This window comes from Cinclus cinclus, chromosome 29 (genome assembly GCF_963662255.1).
Source record: "Cinclus cinclus chromosome 29, bCinCin1.1, whole genome shotgun sequence".
Classification (NCBI taxonomy): domain Eukaryota; kingdom Metazoa; phylum Chordata; class Aves; order Passeriformes; family Cinclidae; genus Cinclus; species Cinclus cinclus.
This window is the reverse complement of record NC_085074.1, coordinates 2,361,696-2,377,342: the sequence shown is the minus strand read 5'-3', so window position 1 is coordinate 2,377,342 and position 15,647 is coordinate 2,361,696. Positions and strand designations below refer to the sequence as shown.

Genomic DNA, 15,647 nt, shown 5'->3' with positions numbered 1-15,647 from the left:
CATCCCCCCCTTTGCCCCGCGTCCCCCACCTCCCCTCGCAGGGTCACTGTCACCAGGGGCAGGAGCGCTCTGTGCGGGGCTGCTCTGTCCCCTCCTCTAGAAACCTGCCCTCAGCCGTAGCCGCCTTTGGCTGCCTCCCCTGATCTCCCGCAGGGAGGAACCGGGGTCTCCTGGCACTGCAGAGGCTTCATTGACTCGCAAGGTCACTAATTTCTGCTCCTGGAGGTAAGTCCCGGCTGCCAGCTCGTTTTCCTCTCTGCCCCGGTTCCCACACCCCTCTCCCATCCGCCTCTCTTTCTGATCCTCCCTCCAGTGCCCCCATCAGCCCTTTTCCCCCTGAAGAAGGTCTGCACCAGCGACGCCCGCAAGCCCAGGAAGCTGAGTCAGCGTTCTGCTCCTGCAGCCCCAGTGACCCAGCTGCGATCCCAGCCGCTCCCGCCCTCCGGGAAAAGTGAGGAACAATGGGATTCCCGGAGCACTCCACCATTGCTGGGCTCGGGGAGGCAGGGACCAGGCTGGTGGGAGGGAGGGAGGGACAGAGGCACAGCCCCGTTCTGCCCTGCCCGGGCAAGGGGAGCAGCCGGAGGGGAGGAGGTGCCCGGCCCCATCAGCGAGATCCGCACGCCGGGAAGGGGAGGGGGAGAGGGTGGGTGTGATGGGGGCTGCTGCTACAACCTGATCGAGTCCATTTGCCAGTTCACCGCTCGCATCACTTCCGGAGCAGTCCTCAGTTTCTGCTGCAGAGTGAGCTTTTTTTTTTTTTTTTTTTTTTTTTTTTTTTTTTTTTTTTTGCCTCCTCTCTCTCCTTTTCCCTCCCTCCCCATCTGGATGCTGGGAACTTGAAGCCTCCTCCCTTTATTGCAGCAGGATCTGCCCCATCCTTGCCTCAACTTTGCGCTGCATCAAAGAGAGAGCGAGCCGCAGGCGGGCTGGTGCCGATGGGGACAGGGGACCTGCCGGGCACAGCCCTTTTTTGCAGCTGATGTTGCCGTATCTCTAGGACCCAGATCCGTCTCTTTCCCATCGCTTTCCTCTTCCCCCCACCTCTCTCTCCGTGTGTGTGTGTGTGTGTGTGTGTGTGTGTGTGTGTGTGTGTGTGTGCGTGCGGGAGCCTCCTGGTTACCGCTGTTGTTATTCCCCCTGAGCAGGCAGACCACCCCAGCCATGGCTGAGAGGAAGCAGAACGGGCGGCAGGGCGAGGAAGAAGAAGTGCCAGCCTTCTTCAAAAACCTGGGCTCGGGCAGTCCCAAGCCCCGGCAGAAATTCTGTGGCATGTTCTGCCCGGTGGAAGGCTCCCTGGAGAACAAGACCATCGACTTCGACTCGCTGTCGGTGGGCCGCGGGTGTAACAAAGTGGTGGCCAAGCAGAAGGATGTTGCCCACCTGGGTCCGGATGCTCCGTCCGTCTATTCCAAGCAGAGCGGGAAGGGAGGGGAACCATCTGTTGAATTCGGGAGAAAGGTGGAGATCAGGAGTGCCACGGGGAAGGAGGCGCTGCAGAACCTGAATGACAAGGTGGGTGCATATATATAGAGATATATTTATATATATATATATATATATTTGTGGGGTGAACTCGAGCACGCGATAGGCTGCGGAGAGGACGGGTCCTCTCCACCTGCAGCCGCTGGCTTTTATATCCCTGCATCCGTATGGCAGCCCGAGCCTTCCTCCCCCCGGGCAGCAGCATCCCTCGCAAAGCCTCTCCTCCAGAGCTCGCTCGCTGGCCCTGTGCTCTCTGCAGCTGTGCGAGAGGGGGGCACAAGAAGAAAGAAGAGCCCCCCGCACCCACGAACACCCCGCCCTGCCCTCCTGTCTGGGGAGAAACGGCGACTTTTGTTGTTTCTTAGCCGATTCCCCCAGCACGAAGGTAGGGAAATGCCCCACCCAGACAGGGAATGCAGCTCACGGAACAGAAACGTGATTGTGAGCGAAAGAGCATCAGTGAGCCTCCACCTACCGGGATCAAATCCCTGCAGGCTTCTTCCAGGGGGGACTCCTACCCCTCCGGAGCGACCCCCGGGAGCTGCATTTCACTGCTCATTTTCAGCAGGGCTGCTGGCTACAGTGGGAATTTTTGACTCGGGAAGATCTGGGACTTTCACAGGAATGTGGCATCCTCGTAGCAACCCAGAACTCCTCCCAGGATTTTAAGACTGCTGCAGATACTTCTCGTTCTCTGGATTTGTCAGGGTGTAATAAAGCCCATCCTCTTCCAGAGACAAAACCCACTGAACCCATAGATCTGCCTGACTATGTCCATCTGCTTTCCTCAATAGATCGATTTAAACCAGCTTTACTCAGCCGAGAGCCAGGAAACACTCAGTGCACACTTCTGACAATGCTGGCAGAGGCTGGAAGAGCAGGAATGAATGGATGGATGGATGGATGGATGGATGGATGGATGGATGGATGGATGGATGGATGGATGAAGTACCCACCAGCAGCCTGCTAAACTCCTGACGTAGGGCAGGAGTTTCTCTGAGCAGTTTCCCAGTGGGTTTAGAGCAGTCCTTTCTTCTGGAAGTTGTTCTTAGGATGTGCCTTCTGGTTTTTAATTCTCATATGGATTGTGTCTGCCTGGAATTCAGAATATGACCTTATTCACCACTTTCTCCTGCTTTCAGAAACATGAAGTATTACTGGAGGTAATACAAAAAAAAAATTAATAAAATATAGTAGTTATAAAATATAAACTAGAGACTCATCCTCCCCAAATCAGCCCCTGCTGCAGTGACCTAAGGGCTCCATCCAGCCATATTTCCATATGTGAACCACTGCTGTTACAAAGAGCACAGATTTTCAGAATTCCCACACACCAGCCCCAGGGAGGAGGATGTGCTCCACACTGCTCCAAACCTGGTTTTCCAAACCCAGACAAAAATTTGCCAATACAGATGCCTGAGGTTTGCCCTGATCATGCTGGAGTCTCTATTAATGGAGTAACTTCCCATGATTAATTAGTTTTGTTGGATGAATCAAGGTCTATTTCAAGAATAAAGGGCTTTTTCATCTTGGGGAGTCAAAGGTTCTGCAATTAATGACATTTTAAGAGCTAATTTTAGTCGTCCTGTGGGACATAAGTATAAGCAGGATATACATTAACTCTGAAAAAATCAATTATTTTCTGATTAAATGGTACCAGTATAATAAAAACTTAAGTACAACATTGTGCAAAATCAGAATCCACTGAGAATATTAATAATTTTTAAAGTGTATTTTTTGGTTCTATTTTTAAATAGTATTGTCTAAATGTTAACTGAAGGGATGAAATAATGGGATGGTACAAAACATTTGAGTTTTTCTCATTAGCTTTACTAAACACTGATGCCAATGGATTGTGTTGTGGGGGGTGGTGAGTTCTGGGTAAGTGCAGTCTCTTGGGATAAATGTCCTGCTATGGGTTGGGAAATTATTGCAGGAATGTTTTAGCTTTGGTTTTCCAACTGACTGCACCCATCACTTGAATCAATGGTTAAATCCCCAGCAAGTAAAATTGGCTTTATGGGTTTAAAACTCAGTCATCCTTTCTGTCACTTGTAGATAGATCTTGTCTTAATCCCCCTTGAAATAGTTAACAAAGCAACATGGACAAGCTATTTTTTATATTTCTCTCTGCGGTATCAACTGTCAAGAGGATAAAAAAGGGGATGTAATTATTCCACATTAAATTACAATATATTGTTCTGTGGGGCAAGATAAGGGCAATCAAACCTCTCAGTGTCTCTCCTGCCTGGGACATTCTGTAGCCATCCATTATGAATTGCTCCTGGGCTCTGCTGCCTCATAATTCAGGGTTAAGATCATCTGGAGGCACCAGGAAGGCTCGGCCTCAGTTCCAGCAGTGTTTGCAGCTCCATCTCTGGTGGCCAATTCAACAGGTCTGCAGCTCAGCTCGGAGCCAAGCTCTGCTGCTTCCAGCTGCCAGGCCTTGGAGAAGTCACTGTGCTTCTGTTTGCCATCTGAACTTTCTCATCCTGCCTCTTTGGGCTCTTTCTGTTTCTGGAGCTGCTGCTTCAGTCTGGGCCCTGACCCCTACACTGGGATATGCCAAGAACATCATCTTCAGATGTGGGATTCCTTAAATGAGGCAAGAGGTCTTTGGCCTGGCTCTCAGGAGCTGCTGTGCACCTGCAAGATCATTTTCTGCAGTGGGATTTACCCACAGGATGATCCAGTTTGGAAAAACCATCCATGAGCATCAGGTCTAACCCGTGCCAAATCCTCAACTTGTCCCCAGCCCAGAGCTCTCAGTGTCACCTCCAGGAGTTCCTGGGACACCCCCAGGGATGGGGATCCAACCCCCCCCGGGCAGTTCCAATCCCTGAGCCCCCTTTCCATGGAGAAATTCCTGCTGCTGTTCCACCCTGACCTCCCCTGCATGGCCCGAGGCCGTTCCCTCTGCTCCTGTCCCTGTTCCCTGGAGCAGATCCCAAATCCCCCCGGCTGTCCCCTCCTGTCAGGGAGTTGTGCAGAGCCACAAGGTCCCTCCTGATCCCCCTTTTCTCCGGGCTCAGCCCCTTCCCAGCTCCCTCAGCCCCTCCTGGGGCTCCAGCCCCTTCCCCAGCTCTGCTGCCCATCAGCTCTGCCTTTCCAGCAGAAGCTGGAAGGTTCCTGGTCCCAGAGCAGGGACTGCTGGAATGGCATCCCAGGGCAATATTCTCCTTTTCCTTACATGACCAGTCTTGAGAGAAGGGAATTAACCTGGGGTTTGAAAAACTTTGGCCATTGATTGCTTGAGCTGGGTCATTTCTCCCTAGTGTATTTCTCAGATTTCCCATATCTGTAATTGCTATTCCTTCTGTCTTTCTCACCTGTTGACATTTTTGGGACAGAGACAGTATTTTAGGGAACATCTAGAGAGAAAAGCAAGGTTTAATTGCAAGAGAGGTCACAAGGACTTTAATCTGGTTTGCAGAGAGAGCCTGAGTAGCTGCTCAGACCCTTCAACACCAGCACAGGACCTGGGATCCCAGATCCCTCCTCACTTGCCATCCTGTTGTTACTCCAGTGGTTCAGGTGTTTCCCCTGTGCATTCCACCTTTACATTCCTTTTTTGCATCCCTTAAAACAGTTCCTGGCCCTTTGGGAAGCACAGAGCACTGTGTGTAAACTGCTGGTCTAAACCAACAAAGCCTATTGTAACAAATAATAACAATGAAAAAACAGGCAGTAGGAAAATGTTTTTATTTTAGAATTGATAGGAGAGAAGTTGCTTGCAAAACACTTTCATGAAGCTTACAACATGACTGGACTTCTTCCTAAAACCTCAAAGCTCTCAGGATCATGGTTGTTCATTCCTGGAGAGAAATAATGAATAACAGGATGTTGTTGAGAGCTCAAATAATCACAGACTCTGGAACATTAATGGAACTGTTGTCTAAAACAAAGGAGCTGTTCCAGACAGCTGGAAATGCAGCCCTGAGTTTAATTTGTTGCAATGCCTGCAATTTTGCTAGCCTTGTTTTGACGATCATTGCTTGCAATATAATCATCAGGGAGGATGACTTGCACGTTCTTCCAGTGGGTCAGGATGGTTTGTGGGAAAAAATTAACAGTGAGGAGCAAAAATGCCAAAGTGCTCTCGACTTTTCTCAGAGCCATAATTCTGCACTGCTGTTGTTCCATACCTCCGATGGGTGTCTTGTGGAGTGGTTTTGTATGCAGAATTTACTAATACCACACTTTCATGCAGGAATGAGCAGAGGGCTTTAATATGGGGCCAATGTATTATTTGGGCTAAAGATTTGATGGGAAAAATTTAAACACTTGGAGCCAGATCTCCCTGCTCAATTCTCATCCTTAGGTTTTATCCTTAGGGATAAATGCAATTAGTGGCACATGGGAGTGGCAGTTTGGTGTGCTACCCTTGTGCCACCCTGGGCATCATTTAACAGGCCCCATCTGGTTTTAGGAGGTGCTGAGCAGTTATTTAGTGTTTCCCTGAGGTTTTTTCCCTCCAGGGCTGTGTCTGACTCCCTGTGTCACCCATCTGTCTTGTGGCACATCAAATCCAGGTGTATCTCCTGGGGTGTTGTTGTAAAGCTGGGAAATGATGTTGTCAACAAAGTCCAGGTGAGGTTGGGGGTGTGTGTTCTCATGAACTCTCTTAGCTGATAAAAGAACAGCAGCTGGGAGCAGAAAAGCACCAAAACCCAAACCCCTTTGCATTTCTGTGCCATCATCCTGTTCTGTGACCCCCTCCCAGTGAGCAGGAGTGAATCTCAGGGTGGGAGAATAGAGGTCAGAATTCCATTTTTTCCCTGAGTCACGATCATCCTTCACCTCAGAGGAAGGCAAAGCCGGCTGGCACAAGCAGGGACAGCAGAGCCCGAGAGCCTGATGCTCTGCCCTGTAGGTTTTTGGGGAAGGAGAAGGGATTCGAATGGTAAAAACCTGTACAGTCACTGAAAACAGCCCCTACCCATGGCTCCCACGGGCCTGGAGGTGCCAGAAGGTGAAAGGGAGAGGCAGGGACAGCCAGGCCTGAATGTCCCATGCCTTTGTTCCAGAAATTCTGCATTTAGCTGTGGTGCAGGTCAGGCAGGATGTGGCTGTGAGCACTTTGGAAAGGATAGCACTTTTTAATGGTTTTTTTTTTTTGACAGAGCAATCCCTGCCTAGAACCCTGAAGAGAGCCTGGCTCATTCCTGGGCACATGATGGGGAATTAACTCTGCTGGGATTGTTTAAGGACAATTCACATCATGGTGCTCAGGACATTTCCTCTAAGAAACATGCTCCAACACTAAGAGCCTTCTGAAAATGGTATTTTTGAGCCTCCTGAAGGGTTCTCTGGATATTAAAAAAAAAAAAAGAAAATAATTTGGAAGGTTAATTTTTTAATTTGCAGATCGAATGCACATTTTGATTAACATGTTTGTGAGGCTAGAAAATTAATCTGACCCTCATAAAATATGATAGTCTGTGTGCAAAAAAAAAAAAAAAAAATCAGGCTGTTTCTCTGAGAAGCTGTATGATTTTTACCTCCTCATAGCAACATGTTTAACCCTCATGGTCATTTCTAAGCCATGATTCTTAATTTTAGTTTTCTCCTGTAGGATAATAAAACAAGACATGCCTGTTGTCAGGTACAACTTCCCTCAGTAATTGAATTTACAGTGATGAATAAAGGACAGTTCTTTCATCATCTTTTGGGAAGGACAAATGTTACTCCCCTGCCATGTATCAGCCCAGATTTAATCCTCCTTACACTTTGTAGGATGCAGGAGGTTCTTGGATCTTGGAAGCAGAAAACTCCTCCAGAGAGGAAAACTTTAAAATCATTGAGCCAGAGCTGATGCAACAATTGGCATTGGCAGGACCATGACAGAATATTAGGGCCTGATGGGGGGAACTCCTGAAAGCTCTTTTGGCCCAGTTTATTTAAATCCATTTCTGGTCCCTCTTTTCATCCAGCTTTAAAATGGATATTTCCATTTGCAGGTTTTTTAATTTCATGGCAAAATGCCATTGTGGACACACCTTTAAGTATTCAGTAGGAGTAGAAGCAATTTGGGTGTTGCTGAAATTCTGTGGGCTTTGTTGCCATTACACTAAAATTCCACAGAAGAAGAAACTCTTTTTAGTACATCTTTTCCCAAGCATCCAGTGACTCCACAGTGGGAATAAAATTCTTTTCCAAGCCCTTTATGGTATTTCACAGAATCTGTGAGTTAAGATTCAGAGTTGATGCAAACTGATTTCCACTGATGCCTGTGCTGATTTATTTCATCATAGATTTATTTTGATTTTAGCATAGATTATCACTGCACGGAGATTCTCATATTCCTGTGCCATTTTCCCTCTAGACCTTTGCAGGATATAAATTTAGGTATATATATATATATGTTCCTTTAACATGGAATAAGTTTTAGCTGCCGAGAGCCCCACAAGAAGTGCTGCAGCAGCTGGGCAGGAAGGGCTGATGATGATCCTGGCCAATATTCCCCAAATACCTGAAGCCTGAGGATGGGTCAGGGACACTCCTGTCCTTCCCTTTATTAGCATTGATTAGGCAGTACTCAATAATGTGACACCTTTAATTTTAGCCTGTTCAGCCCCTTGTGTGCATTAATAACCTGTGGAAGACAAAGGGCATCAGCATTTTCCAGGAATCCCATGAATTCCCACAACATCTGAGCACTGCTGTAGCAGCCCTGCCAGGATTTAAGGAGGAAATTCGATTTTCTTCTTTTAACAAAGGATCCAAATCCTGTCCTGACGTTTCATAAGCAGTTACTTTTCTTCATTTAACTTGTGGGGGAATTTATGCAGAAACTGGAGATTTACCAGAGGAATTACTCAGACAATCATGGAATGGTTTTGGGGTGGAAAGAGCCTTAAAGCTCACCCAGTTCCACCCCCTGCCATGGGCAGGAAATCTTCCATTGGACCGGATTACTCCACGTTCTATCAGAACCAACCAAGAAGATGCACCTCAGTAATTCCAGGCTGTTCCCCACTTGTTCTCATCCCAACATTGTCCATTAGCTCTCCTCCTCCCTTCCTGATCACCTCCCCTCATGTGAGATTATACAACAAGAAATTTTCATTCCTCACCTTTGTTTAGCAAGGCTAAATAAGCCAGTTTGCAACTACAGTAATTTTAAAATTACATATTTTTTGATAACCTTTTAGCCCATTGCTAAAAACAAAGAAAATCGGGGAATATTGCTATGGTGAAATGGAGCTAAGGGACATGCTTGGGAGCTCAATTCTGGTCCCTAATTCATGGAAGTTTTTAAGAGTTTGGTGCTGCAAAGATGTTGCATCTTCAACAACTGTGGTTTTCCAGCCCTTTAATCTCTGAATTTATTTCATTCTGTACTACTTAGATTCTTAGAAGTCACCTAGATTCTCATCTTTGGTGATGAGAAAGACAAGCTAAGTGTCACCAGAAGATTGGTTATTGCTTTCTGACCCTAGTCACAGCTGGATCCAAGTTGTGTAATATATGATTATGGGATAATCAGAGTTCAAGAACTCCTGCTCTGAATTAAGCCCATGAGGAATAGGAAGCCTTTTTAAAATAAAATAAAAAAAAGAATTGAACTAGGTGTGTCTGGGCAGCTGAGATGGGCTCTGGGTGTGTTGGTGAGCCAGCTCTCAACCTTGGGCAGTGTGTGATTCCTCTCTGATACTCTCCTGCCTGCAAAACAAAGGCGTGGAACCTTTCAGATATGAAACTGAGGAGGAAACCAAGCATCAAAGAGAAAAAAAAAAAAAAAGGAACAGTTGCACTGTCTAAATTTAGAGACCTGATGTAGATTCTTGCTGCCATGTTCTAAGCACAAATATGCTAAGGTTTCAAAACTTCTTCAAGCCCACATCAGAGGCTCAGGGTAACTCATTCAGGGTTGTCTATTCTAACCATTAAATCAAATTAAACCCTACAAGGGAGACAAATTAATCGTTTTACCACTGTCATAACAAACCACTTTTTCATTTGTTGCTAATTGGATATTAACTGATTGACATATCAGTTCTTTAAGTGTTGTGTGATGTCCCACCTATACCCTGGAAAAACTGCACTATTTTCCTTAGAGCTTCCTGTAAAGAAATGAACATAAAAGGTCCTGAGAGGGGCATGTTTGAATGGATGTTGTCTTGATAATGAGTTATTGCTCTCCCAGACCAAAGGTTTCATTTCTTAGTGGCTGTGCTCGGTGTGTTTGGTTATGTAGAGATCACAGCTCAGTGCAGGCACAGATGCAGTTTGTGTGATGTGAAATTCGTCATGAGTCAGGGAAGAAGGTAAGTCTTTGATTATTAATTACCAGTTACAACCTTCAAGCAGAAGTGAATTTGGGGCATTGAGTTCTCCAAAAAGTGTGTTGTACCTTAGCCCAGCCCAGCTGATGTCAGAGGAACCTGCCTGGCCGCAGATCCCACCTCCCTTCCCTGCACTGGGACAGGTGCGCTGAAAACAACGAGGAGATATTTATGCCATTTAATGCATTTCTTTCCTTGAAGTACCAGCTTATGGAGTTCAGGGACTGAGAAATTTGATTCCAAGTGTGACTGAAACATGGAACACGGAGTTGGCAGCACTGAAGTAGTAAGGAATGGCCCGAGGGAGCGGAGAGGACCCCCACGCCCGGGTGCGTAGCTCTGAACCCACATTTCCCTGGCACTAAAGCTTCAGGTTAGTGACCACAGCTGTCTGGGGGGGCGGGCTGGATCCGGGCTGCATTTTCTGGACGAGGTGCGGGAGAAGAGAAGGCAGGCTGGGAAAACAAAGGGTCAGGAGCGGCTTCAAATCTTCATCCCACCCCCCCCCAAATTTGCTAATTGGGAGCGCCAGGGTGGGTGGGGTAGGACAAAGAAGATCGAAAGCATCGAGTTCCCCGCCGGGCATCATCTGCTCTTGATGAGGGAGTCAGGAATGGGGGGGGGGGATCGTTCCCGCTGCTCCCGCGATGGGGTGAAGCTCCAGTAGGGAATGAATGCATGGGGGTGTCCGCACACACCCAGGCACTGCGGGCTCGTTCCTTCTCCTACCGGGGTGCAGCTCCAGCAGGGAATGAATGCATGGGGGTGTCCGCACACACCCAGGCACTGCGGGCTCGTTCCTTCTCCTACCGGGGTGCAGCTCCAGCAGGGAATGAATGCATGGGGGTGTCCGCACACACCCGGGCACTGCGGGCTCGTTCCTTCTCCTACCGGGGTGCAGCCCCGGAGGGGGATGCCAATGGCGTGTCCGCACCCCCAGGGACAGAGGGATCATTCCCGCTCCTCCCGGGGGATCTCGCAGCCCCGGCGAGGAATAAAGCGGGTTGTTCACATCCCCCGAAGGAGTAATTTCGCAGAGCCCCGCCCAGCGCTGCAGCTTCACTAACCCGGGGGCCCCGGAAAGCGTTTCGGTGGGAGCGGGAGGCCGCGTGGGCGGTGGCTGGAGTATATATCCCGATATATCCCTTTATATCCCGATATCTCCCGCTCTATCCCCATCCCCGGTCCGCGCCCCGCCGCCGGGACCGCGCGCCCCTCCCACCGCTCATTTGCATTGCGGCGCGTCCCCCGCTCTCCCATTGGGCGGAGGCCGCCGTTGATTTGCATCCCCGCGGGCGCTCAGCCAATGGCGCGGCGCGCCGGGCGGGCGGGGCCCGCATGCGCGGCTCCCGGCCCTGAGCGCTGGGCCGGGCTTGGCTGGGCCGGGCTGGGCCGGGCTTGGCCGGGGCTGGGCTGGGCCGGGCTGGGCCGGGCTCCGGGCGCAGGGAAGAAAGGGAGACGCGCAGGGCTGGCTGCTGCTCCCGTTGCTGCCATTGCGGAGAGCACCGATCGCCTCCCGCGCCCCCTCCCCCGCTCCCCTTCCCTCGGATCGCAGTGATTTGGCCTCGGGGGATTTATTTTTGTTCTGGTTGTTGTTGTTTTATTTTCATTTTTTTTTTTAAGTGGGTTTTTAATTTTTTATTTTTTTATCTACACGCTGGTGAAGGGAAGGTTGCGGAGCAGTCGCTGCGCGGGAGACAATAGCGGTGCAGCAGCCGCGCTTCTCTTAAAATATCTATATATATATATATAACATTATTGAATAAATATATCGGGGGTTGTTTTCCCAAGATGTCTTATCAGGGGAAGAAAAACATTCCGCGGATCACGGTGAGTGGAGCGCAGGGGAATAGCGGCGGGGAAGGGGGAGGGGTGCGCGGGGATGGAGCCCTTTGTGTGCCGGAGCGATGCGGGCTGGGGCAGGATAATGGGATCAGGGATAATGCGGCGCTTCCTGTGCTGCAGCGCCGGGGGGGGCCGGGGGTCGATCGGCGGAGCCGAGCCCCGCACATCCCCGGCATCGCCCCGCACATCCCCGGCATCGCCCCGGGAGGACAGCTCGGTGTACCCGGGCTGTGCCCGGGAGGGGTCCCTGTCCCCGGACTGCCCGGAGGGGCTCTCCCTGCCCTTGGGGTGTGCCTGCCTGGGAGGGGCTCGGTGCATACCCGGGGGCTCCATCCCCAGCCCGGCGAAGGGCGGCTCCGGGCGGGGGGGATCGGCTCCCGACCCCGATCCCCGCCGGGCTGGCGCTGGGGATTTTCCAGGATCGCCTTTTCTTCGCCGGGAAGCTTCTGGCAAGGCGCGGGTTTGGGTGCGATCCTGGGGGAGCGGGGAAGGAGCCGTTATATAAAACCCCTCCCTCGGTCTCCTTGTTGTGGGAGCCGATTTAGGGCAGGTTCTGCAGATCCGAGGGTACCAACTTTTGGTTACGTAAGGTACCTTTGACTAACGGGCTCTTGGAGCCGCTGATTTTTTTGGACGCAGGAGTTTTTAATCCTTGGCAGCGGTTCCTCACCTTCCCCACGGACACACCCTTCCCCGTCCTCCTTCCTCATCCTCGGGGGCAGGAAAAGGAGCTTTGAAACGGGGCTTGGACGTGTCGGGTTTGGGCAGGAGTCGCTGGATTGTACAATTTCAGTGCTTAGGGAAGGCAGGGGTTGTGCAAAATGGTTATCGGTAAATGGGGCATCCTTCTGTTTTTAAATTATTTTTTCTCTGAGGAGGGGAATCAGTTTTCCTCTGAGAATCCAAAGGCAGAGAGTTAAAAAAGCTGCCTGTGTTTAAAGGGCGATGGGGGTTCCTGCTGAATCCCTGTCACAGGCCAGGAGTAGCATGACGCATTTTTCTTCTGGCTGAACGCTCTGATTTATGTTCTGTGCACCCAATTCTCCTGCAAAGGGGTAGGAAAAATGAGATTCTGCTCCTGTTTGCTGTTGTGCAAACCTGCGATGATCAGCCGAGGCTAATGCTGGAAAAAAGGAGGCTAATGGATGTGTGTCTGCCCTGATTTTGCTGCTGAACAGACACAGATTTGGTGGCAGGCCCTCGCAGGGATGCGAGCTGCGTGTGCTTTTGTCTCCGAGGTGGTTGAGATGAGCAGGAGGATTCCTCCTGATCTCAGAGCCCTCTCAAGAGCCCAGCAGCAGCCCTGGTTACTGCCAGAAGCATCATTAAAATGCGTCAGGCTGTGTTTTTGTGGCCACTTTCCATGTATTTTTTTCCCTCTTCTTCCCTAATTGATGCCCAGTGTGTGAAGACTTGGGCTGTTGGTGGCATCCATGGCCAGGCTTTCCCATTTTAATGGCACAAGGAGCCTGCACTGGAGGTGGGCATCAACACTGCAGTGCTTCTGGAAATGGTGAACGTGTAGGACAGTTTGTTGGAGAGGCTGGTATTGAAAGACAAGTGGGTTTTTCACACCCCACGTTAATTCACTCAGGCTTATTGGCATTTGCAGCAGCTCCTAAATTGAAATTTTGGGAGTTTCTTTGTATTTGAAGTCCGTGCCGTTATCCAGGGAAACTCACCATTGCAGCAGGAGGAGGAAGGAGAAGGAGAAAAGGAGGGAGATGGGTTTCATATCTCCTAGACATTAAGCAGTGATATAAAAGATGGATATAATGGTATAAATCAGTATCTGATGTAATTCATGGAGCCCTTTTGGTGTTAAAGAGCTGTGTCACTTCAGAATTGGGTGCTTCAACTCTTCAGCTTTATTATGAGGAGTTTGGGAAAATGCCTGATTGTTCCTTCTGTTTGACCAGTGGAGTTGGCACCTCAAAATCAGGGCCCTGAGCACCCTGTCACTGCTTTACATGTGTTTTCCTATGAGTTCTCACATATATTTTTCTATAAGTCCGTGGTACCTCTGAGTTTAAAGTCCAGCTTTTGATTTCCCCAGCCTTGGTATCGCTTTGTTCTCTTCCAAAGGTGCTTTTGTGAGGAGGGAAAAAGAAAAATCCAAGTAAGTACAAGTGCAGATCTGAGGGCCAAAGGTGTGGTTTAAACCGAAGACTCGCAGCATGTATGTGCTTTGTTTAAATATTCATCTGCTCTAAAAATGCATCTGTGATGTGGGGAATGAAGGAACCAGGTGGATGTAGCAGCCACTTCTAACTGTCCTCTCCATCACGAGCTCTGCAGTGGGTTTCACTCTCGTTTATGACTACTGCAAAGAAAAAAACAAAGAAAAAAGCCAACCAAAACCCAACATTCATTTTTGACCTAAAATCTTGCAGAAGCCAGCTGTGACCTGGGCTAGGATAAAATCACATTGCCTGATAGCTGCCTTTTTATAATTACCTTCCTGTTCCTACCAAACTGTCTTCTAACTTGAGGACATTTTAATAACCATTTTGTATATCCTTCCCTTAACCCTAATTTTCTAAACGCATGCATATTTCCATCTGGTTCTGCAGTGGTGCTGTTGATCCACTGCATCAAAACATCACTGAATTGGACCAGAGGAGTTTGTTTGTGTTGTGTAACCACTGGCAACAGACTTTTGGGCCATTTCCCTGACAGCAGTTGACTCACGTTGAGCCAAGCAGTGACTCCCCTGTGTGGGTGCATGTAGGAAATTCTGCGTACAACCGAGGCAGAACAAAATAAGAGCTGTGGTTCTAACACATCCCTCCAAGTGTTATTTAGTGCTGCTGCTGCAGGTGATGGTGGCTGGCTTCAGGTAGGAGTGAAGCTGCCAGAGTAGACAACCACTGCAGCACACTTCTTTCCTCATTCTGATTTTTTTTTTTTTTTTTGATCATCAGTGATGAAAGGCCTTGCAGATGAAATAAAGAATTTTATCTTTGCAGTTGAGAGTGCAGAAGTTGACTCGTGTTTTGATGTGTGCTGGTGAATAATGCAGAGGTTGTTGCTTTCCCTTCTCTTTCATCTCTGGAGTGACACTGCAGACTGTCAGCTCTCCCACTGAATAATTATGTCTTGTGTTGTGCTTCTTTTGTTGTAGAGCGATCGTCTTTTGATCAAAGGTGGTAAAATAGTTAATGACGACCAGTCCTTCTATGCAGACATTTACATGGAGGATGGGTTGATAAAGTAAGTGAAGCCTCATGGTGGGATTGGGGATGTACAGAAATGCACTGCAGATTGGCTGGAATAGCTTAATCTCAGACAGCTCTATTAAATTGCAGTGAAAAATGAATATTTCCACATCTATCCCGGTGTTTAATGAAGGACCTTTAAAAGCTGGGTGTTGAATAAATAAACAACTGGGCCCAAACCCTGCTGGCTCCAAGGAGGTACTTACATGTGCTTAATTTTAGCCATGTGAGCAGCCCCATGCTGAGATGACACATGTGTTTGAAGTTATCTGTGCTGTAAAGTTTCACTGAGTTATGACTTCAGATATTTTGAATCCAGAGTTCAGTGTCCTAACGCAGTTAATTCTCTTTTAGGCTTGGAGGCTGGACTTAGGTGACCTCTGGAAGTCTCTTGCAGTGCTGACTTCTCTGGGTCTGCGATGCAAGGGTCACTCCAACCCCCTCTTCAAGTAAAAAAGGACCCTGTAGTGGAGGAGGTTCTGACCTCTTTCTGTGTTTTCAGGCCTGAAACATGTGTTCCTGGCACATTAAATGTGTTACAGATTTCTTTGGAAAATTACTCCTAGGAAAAAATGGACACGCCAGAGGTTACAAACAAGGAATTTTCCAGTTCTGGCTAAACAGCCAGCACATGTGCTTTTTAAATTAAGGTTAAAAGTTACAGGAGCCAGCCAGAGACAGCTAATTAATTGCATCCACTACTGCACTGCTAAAAAATAGGTCTGTGAAGAGCTGGACTGGAGAGACCTCTGAGGGTCTCACCAGGAATTTGGTAACCAATATCTGCTTGAATTTATGTTTATGTAGGGAC

The 15,647-nt window shown here is 48.8% G+C and overlaps 1 protein-coding gene across 2 annotated transcripts in view; it reads left to right on the top strand.

Moving 5' to 3' along the window:
• Positions 1-1,164: 1,164 nt before the first annotated feature.
• Positions 1,165-15,647, top strand: part of DPYSL2 (dihydropyrimidinase like 2) — a 51,076-nt gene continuing 36,593 nt past the window's right edge. The window contains exons 1-2 of one of the 2 annotated variants that reach the window (XM_062510766.1): positions 1,165-1,515; positions 14,743-14,831. In XM_062510766.1, the coding sequence (XP_062366750.1) occupies positions 1,165-1,515; positions 14,743-14,831 (440 nt within the window). Of the gene's footprint in view, positions 1,516-11,003; positions 11,604-14,742; positions 14,832-15,647 lie in introns of those variants that run through there. The other variant, XM_062510767.1, reaches the window with a different exon arrangement.